Here is a 20,000-nt window from a genome sequence, read left to right on the forward strand (position 1 = left end):
AAAGAGAGAGAGAGAGAGAGAGAGAGAGAGAGAGAGAGAGAGAGAGAGTGAGGGGCAAAACCTTGGAAGAAATATATGTACAAAAAGAGAAATAAGAAAAAAAAACAGGAAAGGAAAAATATGGGATCAGAAATAACGATGTCAGGGAGAAGAAAGGGTAATGTATGAGAGAGAGAGAGAGAGAGAGAGAGAGAGAGAGATACAAAAGTTAAGTCCGATGATTAATTTTGAAAGGCAGATGAAGGAGAGGTGAGCCAAGAAACACATTTATCTCTTTCTTCGTTATCTTATCTTTATCACCGTGTTATTTTCTCATTTCCTCTTCCTCTTCCTCCACCCTTTCATCTTTCCGTGCCTCATCGCCGCTACTCCGCCTCATCTCCCATATCACACTCTGCATCACTCTCCACTCATAATCATAATGGCAGCATACATCACTGACAGGGAGTGAAAAATATACCATCATAGCGTCCACTCGACCACCACCACCACCACCACCGCTGCCACTAGTAGCAAGCATCACCTTTCAGAAAATAAATAGGGAAGCACACGTGTATCCCAGCCGCTGCCACCATATGTATGTTTAGTGCAGATGTACCCCACCGCTGCCACCGTATGTTTAGTGCTTGTATCCCACTGCTGTCACCATTTGTTAAGCCAGCCACAGTGATGCTCCCGTCACCACCGACATTTTGCTCGCATAAAGAGAGGTGCACAAACAATTACGCATTTTGCCTTTACGGAAACCACAATTCCTCAGTCGTCATATGCACACTTAAACACACACACACACACACACACACACACACACACACACACACACACACACACACACACGCGCGCGCGCGCGTAGTGTAGTGGTTAGCACGCTCAACTCACAATCGAGAGGCCTGGGTTCGAGTCCCGCGAAGCTGCGAGGCAAATGGGCAAGCCTCTTAATGTGTGGCCCCTGTTCACCCAGCAGTAAATAGGTACGGGATATAACTCGAGGGGTTGTGGCTTCGCTTTCCCGGTGTGTGGAGTGTGTTGTGGTCTCAGTCCAAACCGAAGATCGGTCTATGAGCTCTGAGCTCGCTCCGTAATGGGGAAGACTGGCTGGGTGACCAGCAGGTGACCGAGGTGAATCACACACACACACACACACACACACACACACACACACACACAGATGATGCAGTAATCGGTGACCAAATTCGTCTCAAAAATAAAAGGTTTCGTAATGCAATCAGCACATTTTTCTCAAATTCCATAAAACAAAAAGAAACACTGAACTGCACTCATTTTTACCGTCCTTTTTATGAGCAAACCTTTTTTTCACTTTTCATCGCGATATAGGCAGCAATTTTGTCCATTTTAACCTACACAGACACACACTCACTTGATGCAAGCAGCTATTTGACACACATGCTTTGCCATATTCATAAGGCAACAGTAGTGAACCCTTTAACATTTTAGGTCCTTTCACCGAATAAATGCAAAGATCCATAAAGCTTGAAAAAAAACCTCCCTTTCTCATCACCGAGTTAACGAGGTGTGTAAAACTACTTGGGTATCTAAACCACACATCAATGAGCTCGTCTAATCATGCTTGACTCCCTCCTTCTCGCCACGCCTTTGGGTCCGTTTGTAGTTTTCATAATGCAGGGAGTCGAGAGAACTTTTCCTCTCCCTTACTTGATTATGACGTGCACCTGTGTACCGCTAATTAGTCAGACACAGGATAGGTGTGTGGCTAAAGAGGGAACAAGAATTGGCAAAATGTGTGAGTGTGTGCAAGAGAGAGAGAGAGAGAGAGAGAGAGAGAGAGAGAGAGAGAGAGAGAGAGAGAAATTTGCTGAGCCGTAAGATGAATGTTTTAATCAGACAGTTGGAAGGAAAAGGCACAATTCGAGAAGCAGATAAGCGAGGAAACATGTGATAGCGTCAAGCAGGAACAAGTGGAGAGAGACGAACGAAACAAAGAGGCCAATCAATCCATACCAGACTGACTAGCGGCGATATTTTCTGACTAACCTTGAATGAAAAATAAATCGGGAATGACTGTTCATAACTCCAAACAAAGGCTACTAAAATCGCATGCATGATTTCACACACACACACACACACACACACACACACACACACACACACACACACACACACACACACACACACACACACACACACTTGCCCAGGTGAATATGTAAAAGCTAGAGGAAGAGGAGGCCCAGCTTGGCTCCCCTCACAAGTATGCTGCCTCCAGTTGCCAAAACAATAAAGAAAAGGTGTGTCTGTGTGTCTCCGCGCCAGCTGCGAGTCCCACCGAGGCACCAGGTAAAGTAATGCCGCCTCTCTCACCAGCAGATAGCGCTCCTTACTAATGCACGCCATGTATCATTGAGTGCGTTGTTCTCTTTGTCTGTGAGTGAGTGAAGTGGGTTTTCATTTCCCAAGAGACACAAATGTGCTGGGATAGATTTTTTTTTTTTTATGTAAGAGGGAAAGACTGGCCAAGGAAAACAAAAAACTCAGTCGCCAGTCCCCTCACAGATTGATTGGCTGATGGTTTGGTAGATTAATAAGTGAATGATAACTGGATAGACTGATAAAAAACATTGTCTTATACGTTAACTGGTGAATAATTGGTCTTTAAATAAGTAACCTCTTCAATACTGGGACACACTTTTACCATGACAGTTGTGTATGATCAGACCATTTTGTTGACATTAGAAAGTGTCTATGGAGGTCAGAAGATTAATGGCCAGGGTCTTCACTATTTTAATACCCAACATAAGTGTCTGAAGCTGTATAAAATCACCAAATAGTAACCAGAACAGATATGGAAAGGCGTCATAGTACTGTAGGGATTATGTGGTAGATACATAGACCCGCAAATAAGCAGTACTTTATGAAATCTAATTAAAAAAAACAACCTTACAGTCTCATTCAATTAAATACGAAGTGTCTCATCATATTTGTGGCGTATCTAATTCCGTCGTTCTTTCCATCCTCTTTATTGCCTCACAAATTGCGGCGAGAAAATACTACACCAGTTTCCCAGCGATATTTTGTGCTAATTCAATAATAATCATGAATATCAATAAAGAAGAAAATTCACGGGAACGCGTTGTGACAATCTCATTACCAGCGTCCATTGGAAGTGAGAATGTAAATGATTAAACGTCATTACCCTCACAAGCTCTCCTTATGAGTTAATTAGTGGACATTCTCATTGTAATCGGCTTCCCTTTTAACCTTTTCAGTACCATGACGCATTTCCATATTCATTCTGCTTACTATTTGGTGATTTTATGCAGCTTCAGAAACTCATGTGGAGATTGAAATAGTGAAGACTCTGGCCATTAATCTTCTGACCTCCATAGAACCTTTCTAATGTCAATGAAATGATCTAATACAAACCTCGCCTTTTTACATTCAGTCTGCTAACAATTTGGTGATTTTATACAGCTTCAGAAACTCATGTGGAGATTGAAATAGTGAAGACTCTGGCCATTAATCTTCTGACCTCCATAGACCCTTCCTAATGGCACTAAAATGGCCTAATCGCACACAAATCTCAAGGGAAAAATGTGTCCCAGTATTGAAGGGTTAAAGCTCATCTCCCTACCAATAGTTAAAGGATCCCCACGTCCACGCCACAGAGGATCAAGGACAAAGGACAAAGGATAGAGGACGCAAACAACACACCACTTCACCGCACACCACTTCCCCACCACTTTCCCGCACGTCGCAACGCACGCCTCCAGCAAACAACAGCCGTGCATAAATATTTCCACGTCACTCATTTTAACACGCCTCAGTCAATCTGCTTTTTTCTTCTATTTCTATTTACATTATCGCTGTGTTGGCTTTTTCATCCGTTCTCTCTCTCTCTCTCTCTCTCTCTCTCTCTCTCTCTCTCTCTCTCTCTCTCTCTCTCTCTCTCTCTCTCTCTCTCTCTCTCTCTCTCTCTCTCTCTCTCTCTCTCTCTCTCTCTCTCTCTCTCTCTCTCTCTCTCTCTCTCAGGTATTCTCAGGTAGTTCTCCTTTGTGTCACTCGTACATTTCACCTGAGACTCTTAGTTTTTGTCTCCCTTCCATTATTTAGCTCCCTCCCTTCCTTCTTTCTCGTGACTTGCCCTTGGTTGATAATTGCTTACTTCCTCTACACTCACACTCACACTCTCACACTCACACACACGCAAGTAACTCACCCAAGCTCGCCAGGTAGAGGACCGAGACAGGTACAGGCGCCATCACACCTGTAGGAAGAAGGAAGGGAAGCCAAATTATTTATTCCTTCTTGAAACTCCGCCACGAGTTAGTGCAGAGATTTAAGTTAGAGAAGGAGGAGGAAAATAGGAAGGAGTTTTTGGGGGTTATTTTTCGCCTCTATTGTTTTAGAAATTAGTTAGAAAAGAAGGAAAATAGGAAGGGGTTTTGTTTTCTGTATTTTTTCACCTTTATAGTTTCAAATATTAGTTAAAAAAGAAGGAAATTAGGAAGGGTTATTTTATTCGTTTTTTTTTTTTCACCTGTGTGGTTTCAGCAATAAGTTAGAAAAGAAGGAAGATAGGAAGAAGTTTATTTTTTGTTATTTTCATCTTTATTGTTTTTATATAAGTTAGAAAAGAAAGAAAATAGGAAGGAGTTGTTTTCCTTTACTTTTCACCGTAGCAGTTTCAAAAATAAGTCAGAAAAAGAAGGATATTAGGAAGAAGTTTAATTAATGAATTAGAAAAGAAGGAAAATAGAAAAGTTATTGTTTTTTCCTTATTTTTCACCCTTGTAGTTTCGTAATCCAGAAATAACAACATGAAAATACATGACAAAGGACGAAACTCACTGAAACGGTTATTTTATGCATTTTTCTCATTGTAATAATCTCACAAGGCATAAAAGCACAATTAACACAAGCATTACCTGTCTAAACTAATTATTATCGCCAGTATTACCTATCCATCTATATTTACCACTAATTCTTATCGCCAGTATTACCAATCCATCTATATTTACCATTCCTCTTATTTAACGTATACTTAACTTATTCATTTCTCTTCTAGTAAAGTAGAAATGTATGAAACTAAAGTCAAGTAGAGTGTACCATTTGTATGTGTGTGTATGTGTGTGCGTGCGTGCGTGTGCGTGTGCGTATGTGTAAATTGAGCTTTCCATAATACTTTGATTCCAAGCGGTGGGTTTTGACCTGAATAACACAATGGCTGACCGAATTAAACCCACTGGTATATTTTGATGCTGGAATGATGGGACGGAGGATAATGGAATGAAATATGAGTCATTCAAGGCCTGCAAAAGAGACAGACACACAGGCAGATAGATAGATAGACGAACGGACAGACAGAAAGATAGACAGACAGACAGATAGGCAGACAGACAGGCAGAGAGACAGAGAGACGGATAGACAGACAAAGACAGAAAGACAGACGGACAGATAGACAGGCAGACAGACAGACAAATAGACATGCAGACAGACAGATAGGCAGACAGACAGAGAGACAGATAGACAAATAGGTAGACAGACAGACAGGCAGGCAGACAGAGAGATAGTCAAATAGATAGACACACACACACACACACACACACACACACACACACACACACACACACACACACACACACACACACACACACACACACAGACCGATAGACAGAGAGACACGAAAAAAAAAATTGAAAAATATGTCAAACGAAGCAGTGACAGAAGAAAAACTTTAAACAGAACCAAAAAAAATGAAAATAATACCAAAAACAATAAAATGAGAATGTTTACTAAAGATTTGGTTTTATCTGTTCAGTGTAAGGTGAGAGAAAGAGACAAGAGGAGGAAGAAGAAGAGGAAGAAGAGGAGGAGGAAGAGGAGGAAGAGGAAAAGGCCAAGGAGAAGAGTATAATATCTTTCTACCTCTTACCTTCAATGTGACTCTTTTCCTCTTCCCTACCACCATCACCACCACAACCACCGCTACCACCACCACCAATCTCTCCCTACGTTCCCTCCCACCACCACCACCACCACCACCACCGCTACTGCACCACCTCGATAAATCTTTGCTGTCAATACGTCGGTGGTGGCTGCGGTGGTCTCTGAAATATGTTGCTTCCGGTAATCGTGGGCCTGGACCTTTCACTGGGGAGGAGGAAGGGGAGGGGGAGGAGGAGGAAGAGGAGGAGGAGAAGGAGGAGGAGAAGGAGGATGGAAGGTAGAAGAAAGAGTAGAGGCAAGGGTGAAGGAGGTCGAGAGAGAGAGAGAGAGAGAGAGAGAGAGAGAGAGAGAGAGAGAGAGAGAGAGAGAGAGAGAGAGATAAGTTCAAATGTAGATACAGAAAAGTGAAACTGAGATTGAGTTATGAAAAGAGATTGGATTCTGTTCCCTCCCCTCTCTCTCTCTCTCTCTCTCTCTCTCTCTCTCTCTCTCTCTCTCTCTCTCTCTCTCTCTCTCTCTAGGTAGGTAAGCCAAGAGAGATCATGTCAACATCACCAGGGTACTTAAGTTAGGTCACAGAAGGGCTCAGGTCAGCGAGGTTAGAATTGGATCAGTAAATTGTCTCACCCAGGTCACAGGTCACAGGTCACGTGGGTCAGGTAAGCAAAGGTCAAAGGTCAAGAGCTCCGCGTTTTCTATTTCAGTGGATACTTTTGAAATTCATTTTTTATTGTGTTTCTTTGTTTTTTATTTAAGTTGTTGTGTTGTTGTTTTGTTGTTTTTTTGTTCCGTGTCACTGTGTTGTTTCAGTTTGCCATTCTGTTCTTTGTGTGTCAGTTTACTGTGCGTGTGTGTGTGTGTGTGTGTGTGGGTGTGGGTGTGTGTGTGTTTGTGCTTGTGTCATGTAAACGGATTCTCATTTTGACCTTTTCCATCAGTGCAGTAATAAACACAAACCAAAAAAAAAAAAACTGGTAAAAAAGATAAAAAGCAAAATTGAACAAATCATAACCATTGATTAACCCCTTCCGTACCATGACGCGTTTCCCTATTCATTCTGGTTCCCATTTGGTGATTTTATACACCTTCAAAAACTTATGTTGGGGGTTAAAATAGTGAAGACCCAACCCATTAGCGTTCTGTCCTCCATAAACCTTTCCTAACGTCAGTAAAATGGTCTAATCGTATACAAATCTGAAGGTAAACATGTGCTCCAGTATTGAAGAGGTTAAAAACACATTAAAAAAACACAAGACAAACATTAACAACACCAACAAAACTAAAACACCACAAACACAACCCCAACACAAAACACACACACACACTAAAACAAAGAGAAAAAACAAGAAAACACCTTAATCTCTGATCCAAAACAATCACCACATCTCTCTAAACTCAAAACACTGCAGGACAAAGATAATACACAGAAAATTTACAAACGAGCGAGGTAAAAAGGGACGTTACCATTATGTAGTACAATAGTCCCACGTGTGAGATTAGTTCCATAAGTCAGAGGGAAGGGCTGCGTGGTGTCTCATCTTACTCCCAGGATGGTCGTGCTGGGAGAAAGGTTATGGGAGGAAAAGATATTGTCTCGTGGGAAGAAAGGAACTGAAGGAGGAGGAGGAGGAGGAGCAGGAGGAGTGAGACAGAGAAGGGTAGAAAGAAGTAAGTGCTGAAGTATGTAAAGTTAGAAGAGGAGGAGGGAAATGCAGGTAGATTTGACTGTGTGTGTGTGTGTGTGTGTGTGTGTGTGTAATTCACTGTTTGATCTGCTGCAGTCTCTGATGAGACAGCCAGACGTTACCCTACGGAACGAGCTCAGAGCTCATTGTTTCCGATCTTCGGATAGGCCTAAGACCAGGCACACACCACACACCGGGACAACAAGGTCACAACTCCTCGATTTACATCCCGTACCTACTCACTGCTAGGTGAACAGGGGCTACACGTGGAAGGAGACACACCCAAATATCTCCACCCGGCCGGGGAATCGAACCCCGGTCATCTGGCTTGTGAAGCCAGCGCTCTAACCACTGAGCTACCGTGCGTGTGTGTGTGTGTGTGTGTGCGTGTGTGTGTGTGTGTTTAAAAGAGTTGATTAATGTTAGGTTACGTGCACACACACACACACACACACACACACACACACACACACACACACACACACACACACACACACACACACACACACACACACACACACACTGACATAAACACAACGACATAAACACAACGACACAAACACACCCAACGTCACAAACACACACACACACACACATCACACACACACACACACACACACACACACACACACACACACACACACACACACACACACACACACACACACAAACACACACCAGTCAAATCTACCTGCATTTCCCTCCTCCTCTTCTAACTTTACATACTTCAGCACTTACTCCTTTCTACCCTTCTCTGTCTCACTCTTACTCCTGCTCCTCCTCCTCCTCCTTCAGTTCCTTTCTTCCCACGAGACAATATATTTTCTTCCCATAACCCTTCTCCCAGCACGACCATCTTGGGAGTAAGATGAGACACCACGCCCGGTAGCTCAGTGGTTAGAGCGCTGGCTTCACAAGCCAGAGGACCGGGGTTCGATTCCCCGGCCGGGTGTGTCTCCTTTGACGTGTAGCCCCTGTTCACCTAGCAGTGAGTAGGTACGGGATGTAAATCGGAGTTGTGACCTTGTTGTCCCGGTGTGTGGTGTGTGCCTGGTCTCAGGCCTGTCCAAAGATCGGAAATAATGAGCTCTAAGCTCGTTCCGTAGGGTAACGTCTGGCTGTCTCGTCAGAGACTGCAGCAGATTAAACAGTGAAACACACACACACACACACACATACACACACAACGACACAACACACACACACACCGACACACACACACACACACACACACACACACACACACACACAAACAGAACGAACTTTCACCGAGCTAAACGCTTCCCTGAATACACACACACACACACACACACACACACACACACACATATACAAGTCTATATATACAACTTTGACAATACCACTGGGATAACCGCTTTTCCAATACACTCACCTGTTTTTGAAAGGCTGCGCTGGAAGGAAATCTCATTGTATACATGTCATATTGTGAAAATGGTCGATCGAAACTGTAGCCTTGAGCGAGAGAGAAAATGGGAAACAGAGAACACAGACACAGGTTAAAGGAAGGTTGGAGATAGAGAGAGAGAAAAGAAGAGGAGAGAAGAGAGGTGAAAAATAGATTAAAGAAACAAGGAGATAGAGAGAAAAGGAGACGACAAGGTAGTGAAAAGAAGAGAGAGAGAGAGAGACAGACAGACACAGACAAACAGACAGACACAGAGATAGACAAACAGACAGACAGACAAACAAACAAACAGAGACAAAAAGAAAAAGAGACTTAGATATAAAGAAATGTACCAAAGAATAAGAGAGAGAGAGAGAGAGAGAGAGAGAGAGAGAGAGAGAGAGAGAGAGAGAGAGAGAGAGAGAGAGTGAGGGGAAAAATGAGAAACGTAGCAAGATAGAGTGAGAGTAAGGGTCAAGTGAGTATTGCAGAGGGGAGAGAGGGGAAGGAGAGTGAGGGGAGACCAGATAAGGGGAAGGGACAATGGCCGCAGGAGAGAGAGGGAGAGTGAAGGAGATAAAGGATGGGACAGAGAGAGAGAGAGAGAGAGAGAGAGAGAGAGAGAGAGAGAGAGAGAGAGAGAGAGAGAGAGAGAGAGAGGAGAGAAGAGATTTAGACAGAGAGAGAGAGAGAGAGAGAGAGAGAGAGAGAGAGAGAATATTGATCAATCAATCGTCAGTATCAAAATAATGTATAAACCTTACATTACTCTCTCTCTCTCTCTCTCTCTCTCTCTCTCTCTCTCTCTCTCTCTCTCTCTCTCTCACACACACACACACACACACACTACTAACTTTCTAACCAGTGAAACATAGATATCCCTGTTTTAAATCCCAATAACAAGGCAACGCATTCGACTGATTACTCCTGTCTACCCTCGCCTGTTGCTGTGGCTTCTGTACTTCCCTTACCGGTGTGTACGTGGCGCGGCGGTCGTGTGAAGCGTCTATAATGGAGCAATGGTTAGATTAGATTAGGTTAGGTTACATTACCCTTTCCCTGCGATATGATCCTTCACACTTGAAACATTGTATGAGATTAATTACAAGTGTCAGGAAGAAAGAGAGAGATTGCAAGGATAGGGCTTACAGTTTCTAGCCACTGTGATGTTTGTTTGTGGGTTGCTGTAGAGTAAGAAGAAATGTCTCAGTGGATTAGTGATTATGGAAAGCTTGTGGCAGTTAGCAGTGAAAGGGTTAAACAGTACGCAAACAACGCGCTCCAGTATTAGATGAATATTAATGCGACTACAAACCACAGCTGTTGTTTGATATTGTTTGGTGATTGTCAGTGGAAGAGATGGGATTGTGTTGGTGTGTGGTGATGAGAGAGAGAGAGAGAGAGAGAGAGGCGGGGGGAGTAGGGTTCGTGATGTTGGTTGTAAGGTTTTAATCACCAAGTATATATATAATGTTATTACTCATTATACTGGTAATTCTCTCTCTCTCTCTCTCTCTCTCTCTCTCTCTCTCTCTCTCTCTCTCTCTCTCTCTCTCTCTCTCTCTCTCTCTCTCTCTCTCTCTCTTTATTCAAGGTAAACATCAAAAGTTGATTTTATACAATATGCCCTCTAACAAAAGACACACACACACACACACACACACACACACACACACACACACACACACACACACACACACACACACACACACACACACACACACCTGAAAAGGATTGTGTATTGTCACCTGTAATTACTGAGTGTTACCTTTCTCTGCAAAATAACAATGGATGACTCACGATTTTCCATTTATTTATTTTTCTATTGCAAGATTTACCCAGCCAGGTCATGTCGGCAGCTCAGGTCAGTGTGGACAGCTCAGTAATGTCAGTAAGGTAAGGTGCGCAGATTTAGTAAGGTCAAGTGAGGCGTGGGAATCCTTCAGTAATAGACTTATGTTGGGTAAGTGAAAGGCGGAACACTGCATGCCTGTAGATAAATGCTAGTTTGAGTATGTCTGTAGATCAGTAAGGTCAGGTGTGCGAATTAGTAAGATCAGGTAAGGTGTGAAAATTTAGCCATTTTCAACAAAGTAATAGAGATATGTTAGCAAGTGAAAGGAGGAACACTGTATGCCTGTAGATTATTCCTAGCTTGACTTCATACTAAAAGCTGCGCAGGTGATGATGTTTAACTTAATCCAATTTCACTATTAACCCCTTCAGTAACAAGGCCGCGTTTTAGTACTTATTCTGCTTACTCTTTGGTGCTTTTTATACAGCTTCAGAAACATATGCCGGGGATTAGAATAGTGAAGACTCAGCAGCATTAATCTTCTGACTTCTATAGACAGTTCATAATGTATATAAAATCGTCTATGATGGTGTTTAACTTGATCCATTTTCACTGTTTTCGTTCAATACCAGGATGCGTTTTATTATTAATTCTGCTTACCGTTTGGTGATTTTATACAGCTTCAGAAACATATGACGGGGATTAAAATAGTGAAGACTCTGGCCATTAATCTTCTGACCTCCATAGACAGTTCATAATGTGAAATAAAATCGCCTAGTTGTATCCAAAACTCACGGCTAAAAGAAAAAAAAAAAGGCGTGTTTGTAGTGAAGGAATTAAACAAAGCATTGAATAAGATTGAAATTTTATTGATTTTTATTGTTTCTTATTGGTATTGTTCTACTAAGTTTCATGTTTAAGATTTGTATAGTTGGGGATAAGATTCTAATTAGTCTTTTTCACACCTTCGAACCTTAAAAACGTATAAAAGACCTTAAATTATAGATGCATTCCTAAATTTAACCTTTTCAGTACTGAGACACATTTTTAGCTTGCGATTTGTGTACGATTAGACCATTTTATTGACATTAGGAAGGGTCTATGGAGGTCAGAAGATTAATGGCCACAGTCTTCACTATTTCAACCCCCCATATAAGTTTCTGAAGCTGTAGAAAATCACCAAATAGTAAATAGAATGAATATGGAAACGGGCCCTGGTACTGAAGAGGTGAAAGCGTGACACATGGTCCTTATCTGAAACATTTCGAGTTAATAGGAAAAGTGTAAACATGGTCAAAGTATCATCCTCTTGTTTGAACCATGACATTTTTTCCCTTCACTCAATGTTTTTTTTCTTTATTCCTCCTTTTCTTATTTTCTTATTTTTTTCTTTTCTTTATCCTCTTATTTTCGTTTTTCCTTTTTCTTTTTTCAGTTTTTACTCGTTTTTTTTTTCATTTTCTTCCTTTCTCTCTTGAATAATTGTGTCTTTCTTTTCTATATTTTCTTTTTTTTATCCTTTTTTCTTTCCTTTTTTCTATTTCCTTGTTTCTTTTCTTTTCTTTGTATCTCTAATCTTTTATTTTCATTTTCCTTTAACCCTCGTATTTCAACCAAGACACTTATCCCTCTCATTTGTATTATCTGGTTGCATTATTTAAACTGCTACTGTCCTGTTAACCTTTCAACACCTGGATGTAATTAACTACGCTACCACTCTTTATAACCAAATATCATAGTATAACCTTTTTTTCCTTTTTTCCTTTTTTACCTGTCCAATGCTAAAATTACTAGACAAATATCGTTACTGTAACCCATTTTTACCTTTTTTACCTGTCCAATGCTAAAATTACTAGACAAATATCATTCCTCCAATTTTTTTTTCTTTTTCCTTTTAATTTTGCCCAAATGCTAATAATATAGGACACGAGTCACATATACCTTTCCCGTGCGGTGTGGGGATGATAGGACAGGAAAGGGCGTGGCTTGAGAATGAAGTGGACGGGGAAGGGAAAAGTGTAGAAGGGGACTGAAAAGGAAAGGATGACGAGGGAGGATGTGATATATGTGACTGGCTCTAAGGGGAATGGTACAGAAAGAGAGATAAAAAGGAGAGGATGAGGGGAAAGAAGTACTTGTGGTTTGTTAAGAGGTGTAGAATTAGGAATTAAAAGAATATAGAAATACTGATAGGGAGACAAAGACGAGAATAGGAGGATTGAGCAATGAAGGGAGTTAATTTTGGGTTAGTTAGGAAAGCAAAAGATAAGCAAAGGAGAGTAAGAAGAGAAAAAGAAAAGAAACATGGAGAGAAAAGAGGAAGACTGCATGAAACACTAACGAGAAAGAAGAACAGAAAGAAAAGAGGGGAAAAAAATAACGATAGCAAATGAAAAAATTTAAACAAATATAAATCAGGAAAGACATACATAAAAATACAAAAATAATATAAAACAAAGAGGAGAATAGAGCAAGGAAAAATGCATACAGGTCATACGGAAAGCAGGATTAGAGGTGGCAAAGGTTAGTACTGAATGAGTCATGTTTAAACCATATTGACCACACCGAGTTTACCTGTTAATGCGCGTCCCACAGCCACGCCTCGCTGGACACACAAAGCTGCACCTCAATATTAGCGTTCCACATGACCACTTTTATTCGCTTCCCTCTCACCGTGATGTAGGGGTCAGAGAGAGAGAGAGAGAGAGAGATAGCAGGGTAGAATAATGTCATAGGTTAAGGAAAATGGTTCTCTCTCTCTCTCTCTCTCTCTCTCTCTCTCTCTCTCTCTCTCTCTCTCTCTCTCTCTCTCTCTCTCTCTCGTCATCTTCCCCTTCCCAGCCTCCTTCCTCCGATTGCCTCAAGTTACGGTAAGCAGAAGACGCGGTAATGTTCCGTCACACACACACACACACACACACACACACACACACACACACACACACACACACACACACACACACACACACACACACACACACACACACGACAGAGCAAGCCGTTCAATGCTTCTTGACAGACTAATTACCTTCCAGTCCTCCTCCTCCTCTTCCTCCTCCTCCTCCTCCTCCTCCTCCTCCTTAAGGCTGAGATACGAACTAAAGAGGATGCGAATGTTTGAAAGACGCAAAAGATATCAAGTTTTACGAGTCTTCCGCCGCTGCTTTCATACAAAAACCCTCAAAGTTTACATCGACTCGACAATTTTAAAGGGAATAAAAAAAACTTACACGGAGGAGGAGGAGGAGGAAGAGGAGGAGGAGGAGGAAAGACTTTTGTATTATCTCATTCGTGTACGTAAAACTCCTCATGTTGACTCTTTTTTTTATCGTGTGTTTGGAGGATATGATTCAAAATATGTGGGATTAAATACAATATGGTGTCTTTAAAGAGATTTTAAACCTAAAGATCTAGTATTATAAAGGTTTTGTAGCATGTTCTTCCGCTCGGTTTTGTTGTGTTTAAAAGGTATGAAAGTGAAGATACGTGGTGTTAGATTCGTTATGGGGACAGCAAGGGAAATTGGACCCTAAACATGCCACACTATGAAGGGTTTTACTGAATGATCTTCCTCTCGTGTTCCGTATTTAAAAGATATGAGACAAAATATGTGGGATCAATTACTTTATAGGGACAACAAGGGGAACTGAAACCTAAACGTCTGGTGTTATAAAGGTTCGGTAGAATGAACCAGCACTAAATGGGCCTTTTTTTAACATTGTATTGCCCTTGGTTGGCCTTCTCTCCTACATAAAAAGAAATAGATCTTCCTTCCGTCTTCCATATTTAAAAGATATGAGTGAAAATACGTGGGATGAAATACTTTATGGCGACAGTAAGGGGAATTGAATCCTAAACACGCAACATTATAAAGGATTTGCCGAATGATCTCCCTCTCCTTGGACAGACAGACTCTTCCTGCAGATGCACTCCACGGCTCCACGTCCCCCGCAGTCCTGATCCAGTTGACCTGCGCCCCTTTCAGCCAGACTCGTGCATTTGCAACACACCTCCTCCAGCAACACAAAGGAAGCCTCGTGTGAATGCCTCGCTCTATTCACACACGTAACCACCTCGGGATACACCTTGTCACTGACCCCGCCCGACCCTGCCACCCTCTCCCATGCCTGCCTCCTACTACCCTGCCTCCCTCGATCCTCCCCATCGTCTACTATCCTGCTACTCCCTGTCTTCTTCACTCTCTCTACTATCCTGCCACTCTTTCCTTCCCCTTCCACTACCCTGCCTCCCTCTGCCCTCCCCCCCTTCTACTACCCTGCCTCCCTCTTCCTTCCCCACCCCTTCCACTACCCTGCCTCCCTCTTCCTTCCCCACCTCTTTCTACTACCCTGCCTATCTCTCCCCTCCTAACCTTCTGTTCGCCCGCCTTCCTTTGCCCTCCTCTTCCTCTACTCTTGTGTTGCTTTCCGCCTCACTAGCCTAAGCGAAGGAATGAGCCACCTACCGCCCGTCACTTGCTGAAGGGTCTCTTACTCGCCTCACTGCCTCGGTGGTCGCCTGCTTGTTGATGTCATACTGAGGCTCTGGGTTCAAGTCCTGGTTTGCGTAAGGTGGTGTTACTGGTACTGTTGTTATTACTACTACTACTACTACTACTACTACTACTACTACTACTTATACTATTACTATTTTGTATTGTACTTTTTTAGTGTGTTCTTTTCATTCGTCTTCCTTTATCAGAATAGTTTTGTCCTTTTCCTCTTCCTCCTCCTCCTCCTCCTCCTCCTCCTCCTCCTCCTCCTCCTCCTCCTCCTCCTCCTCCTCTTCTACCAACCGGATGATTCAGCAGCAACGTCCCCACAAACTTCCTAATAGAGAAAGTTAAACGTGTGTCACTTGTTTGTTGGGGGAGGACTGAATTAGGCGCCCTCACACACACACACACACACACACACACACACACACACACACACACACACACACACACACACACACACACACACACAGCCTCTCCACGTCCCCTTCCCTCTCCCTCCTGTTGCTCCCCTCCCAGCCACTTCCTTTTTTTTATTTTCCCGCTCTTTCTCACTTGTCCCCACAGCTCTTCCCTTTCTCCCTCCCTTTCTGCGCTGCCTCACCTTCACCCTTCACTTTCCATCTTCGTTTTTCTTTTCCTTTACTGCCGTGTCTGGGAATATTTCTGCTGCTCCCCCTTCACTTCACACCTCCGCCTTAAGCCCTCACGTCCTACCTGACCCTCCACCTCCCTCCAGTTCCCTCCAGTTTACCCAAGCTCCCTCCTCTTGCCTCCAGTTCCGTCCTCCACAGCCGTTCAGTGTCAGGGTGGCGGGAACTTGTAACTCTCCGTGGTTCCAGATCATGATTGTGCTGTAGTTTCCCCCAACGAGGTCATTTGTTGGGGGTAGAGGAAACTTTCGTGTTGGTTTGTGGCGCGTGAGGTCTGATTTAAATGACTTGCTGTGGATGTGTGTGAATGTGAAGTTACTCTAACCGTTTTGTACACCTTTCCTTGTCTACTAATCATGCTGAGACCAATATTTAACCCCTTCAGTAATGTGACGCATTTTCATATTAATTCTATTTACTATTTGGTGATTTTATACAGCTTCAGAAACTTATGTGGGGGGAATGAAATAGGGAAGACTGTGGCCATTAATCATGTGACCTCTATAAACCCTTCCTAGTGTCGATAAAATGTTTTAATCGTACGCAAAATTGTGTCCCAGTACTGAAGGGGTTAACAGTGAGAGGAAATATTAGGAGAAAGATAAATAGAGTAAGAATTAAGAGTGTCGGGGAGTTTGTGTTGATATGGTTCACACTTTTATTCAGATTCAGGAACCAAGAGTGAGTAGAAGAAGTCAGTGAGAAGGAGTGAGAGACTGTTGGAGCGGCGATGAGAGTAAGACCCGTGTTTTAAATATATAATTCTAAATTCTGATGTATTTTCTGAGACGGCATTACTTGTTCTACAGCAACATTCGATCCTTTGAACTGGAAATGAACTGCAATATTTACGACTTCTCCATCGCTAACTTCCTTGTGTATGTTCATTAACCCTTTCAGTACTGGGACACCATTAGACCATTTTATTGACAATAGAAAGGGTTTATGGAGGTCAGAAGATTAATGGCCAGAGCCTTCACTATTTTAATCCCCTAAATGAGTTTCTGAAGCTGTATAAAATCATCAAATAATAAGCAGAATGAATATGGAAACATGTCTCGGTGCAACTATTTAACCCCTTCAGTACTTGGACACATTTTTAGCTTGGATATTTGTGTATGATTGGACCATTTTATTGACATTAGGAAGGGCCTATGGAGGTCAGAAGATTAATGGCCACAGTCTTCACTATTTAAATCCCCACATAAGTTTCTGAAGGTTGTACAAAATCACCAAATAGTAAGCAGAATTAATATAGAAGATCGTCATGGTACTGAAGGGGTTAAGAGTTCACGCATTGCTTTGGGTGCTGTTAATTGTTTCTTTCATGATCTTCAAGTGCTCGATGGTGGGATCCTCATTCTCATCGCTTCTCATTGGCCCAGACCCCAGTTGAAGTGACATGGTTTTTTAAGGATGTTTCATTGATGCTAGTGACATGTTAACAAGTTTTCTGTATTTTCAAAGGACTACAGTTGAAGTGACATGTTTTTTCTTAAGGATGTTTCTGTGATTCTAGTTACACGCTAACCAGTTTTCTACATTTTCAAAAGGTTCTTATTGAAGTGACACAGGTTTTTGAAGGTGTTTCAGTGATTTTAGTGGCATGTTAACAAATTTCTGCCTTTTCAAAGAGCTCTACTTTTTTTATACCATGTGGGCTTTTCACGGGAATTTATGGGTTAAAGGAGGTACTTTTTGGGTACCTCCTATCTCAAACCCCACCCTCTAGGAAGCCGTTACCCCGAGTGAGGAAGGCCAACCTACATTGGGACCGTGGACAGGATTCGAACCCTTACACTTGGAGACCTCATTAAGTTACACGGGATTATAAGGATGTTTCTTTAATCTTAGTGACATGTTAACAAAGTTTTCTGCATTATTAATAAGATAAAAACCCTTTACAACTCGGCTAATCGTCTCCATGGTGTTTGAAAAATTAATCAAATGAGAGAGGGAAGCGTATCTGAATATGGCGCCTTCGATGACAGCAAATAAAAAAAAAAAAAAGGTGTACTGTAATGAATAGAAGATAATCCTTCATAATACACGCGTTCCCGATGCCATAACTGATTAACTTCGTCCTATATTCCAAACCTCATGAATAATGTATGTTATGGATTAGTATTATGCTGCTGGTCTCAAATGTCACGAAACACATCAAACAAATATTATCAAGAACACCAAACGACCTTTCACAACAAACGAGCTCCTGACGCCACATGCTTCACTATTTTCATCTGGGGCCGCCGTGGTACAGTGAAACCATGCGTGCTTTGGGGTCCGAGGGGTCTCCAAGCGCACGGGTTCGAATCCTGTCCACGGTCCGGGTGTAAGTTGGGCTTCCTCACTCGGGGCAACAGTTTCCTCGCGGGTGGGCTTTGAGATAGGAGGTACCCCAAAAAGTATCCCCTTTAGCCCAGAAATTCCCGTGAAAAGCCCACATGGTGTAGAAAAAAAAAAAAAAAAAAAACTAATGCTTCGAAGAACTTGTGATTAACCACTTCAGTACAGGGACACATTTTTACCTTCAGATTTGTATACGATGAAACCTTTTTTTTTTTTTAACATTAGAAAAGGTCTGTGAAAGAAGATTAATGGTCAGTGTTTTCGCTATTCTAATTCCACACATGAATTTCTGAAGCTATATAAAATCATCGAGTAGTAAGCAGAATGAATATGGCAATGCGTCATGGCACTGAACGGGTTAACCTCTTCAATACTGAGACACATTTTTACTTGAGATTTATGTACGACTAAACCCTTTTATTGACATTAGGAAGAGTCTGTGGAGGTCAGAAGATTAATGGTCAGAGTCTTCGCTATTCTAATCCCACCCACGAATTTCTGAAGCTGTATAACATCACCAAACAGTAATCAGAATGAATATGGTAACGCGTCCTGGTAGTGAAGGGGTTAATGTTAGAATTTGATTTAACTCACTCATATCAATGCCAATAACTGTCAGATTAAATACTGTTATGAATATACGAATGTCATTTCCTTCACTTGATATTACAAAACCTCTGATAAAATGTTAGGACTTGATTTTAACTTGCTTGTTTTAGTGTCAACAATAGTAAGACGAAATACTGTTAGGAATTTTTAACAATATTTCATAATGTACGCATGTCTGATGCTACAAACCTCACTCCCTTCACTTGATATTAAAAAACCTCTGATAAATGCTAACTAGGATTTGCTGTCAACTTACTCTTATTAGTATTAGCAATTGTAAGACGAAATACTGTTGGGAATACCAGATAATCTTTCATAATGCAAGAATGTCATTTCCTGAAAACGTCATTTCCTTCACCTGATATTGAAAACAAAACTTCTGGTGTCAGTTAACTTACTCGTATCTGTATCAACAAGAAGGGAATGTCTGATAGTCTTTCATAATGCACGAACGACATTTGCTGCAAACCTCAATTACTTCACCTGACATTAGAAAACTTCTGATAAATGTTATGACGATGTTAACTTACTGGTATTAGTATCAACAACTGTAACACGAAATAATGATTGGAATGCCTGATAATCTTTGACAATGCACGAATGTTATTTGCTGCAAACTTCATTTCATTCACCTGACATTAGAAAACCTCTGATAAATGTTAGGGACTTGATGTTAACTTGCTTGTATTAGTATCAACAATAATAAGACAAAATACTGTAAGGAATTCTTGATAATCTTTCATAATGCACGAATGTCTGATGCTGCAAATCTCACTCACTCCCTTCACCTGATATCACAAACTTTCTGATAAATGTTATGACGATGCTAACTTACTCGTATCAGTATCAACAACTATAAGGCGAAATACTGCTAGGAATGCCTTTTATAATACACGAATGCCTGGTGCTACAAACCTAACTCCCTTTATTTGATATTCCAAAACTCGTGATGAATACCAGAACTTTGTCTCAGCAACTACAAAATCAAAATCAAACACCAGATAACCTTTCATATCACGATTTTTTTTTTATGTAAGAGGTGGAAACTGGACAAGGGCAACATGAAACGACAAAAAAAAAAGGACCC

The 20,000-nt window shown here is 41.7% G+C and overlaps 1 protein-coding gene across 2 annotated transcripts in view; it reads right to left on the minus strand.

Annotated features, from left to right (window-relative positions):
* Nucleotides 1-20,000, minus strand: part of LOC123508220 (hemicentin-1-like) — a 98,668-nt gene that overhangs the window by 57,290 nt on the left and 21,378 nt on the right. The window contains exon 2 of one of the 2 annotated variants that reach the window (XM_045261761.1): nucleotides 4,193-4,240. The exons of the other annotated variant lie outside the window; for it this stretch is intronic. Coding sequence (XP_045117696.1) covers nucleotides 4,193-4,240 — 48 coding nt within the window. The remainder of the gene's footprint in view (nucleotides 1-4,192; nucleotides 4,241-20,000) is intronic. 2 annotated transcript variants of the gene reach the window in all.

This window comes from Portunus trituberculatus, chromosome 24 (assembly GCF_017591435.1).
Source record: "Portunus trituberculatus isolate SZX2019 chromosome 24, ASM1759143v1, whole genome shotgun sequence".
NCBI classification, from domain to species: domain Eukaryota; kingdom Metazoa; phylum Arthropoda; class Malacostraca; order Decapoda; family Portunidae; genus Portunus; species Portunus trituberculatus.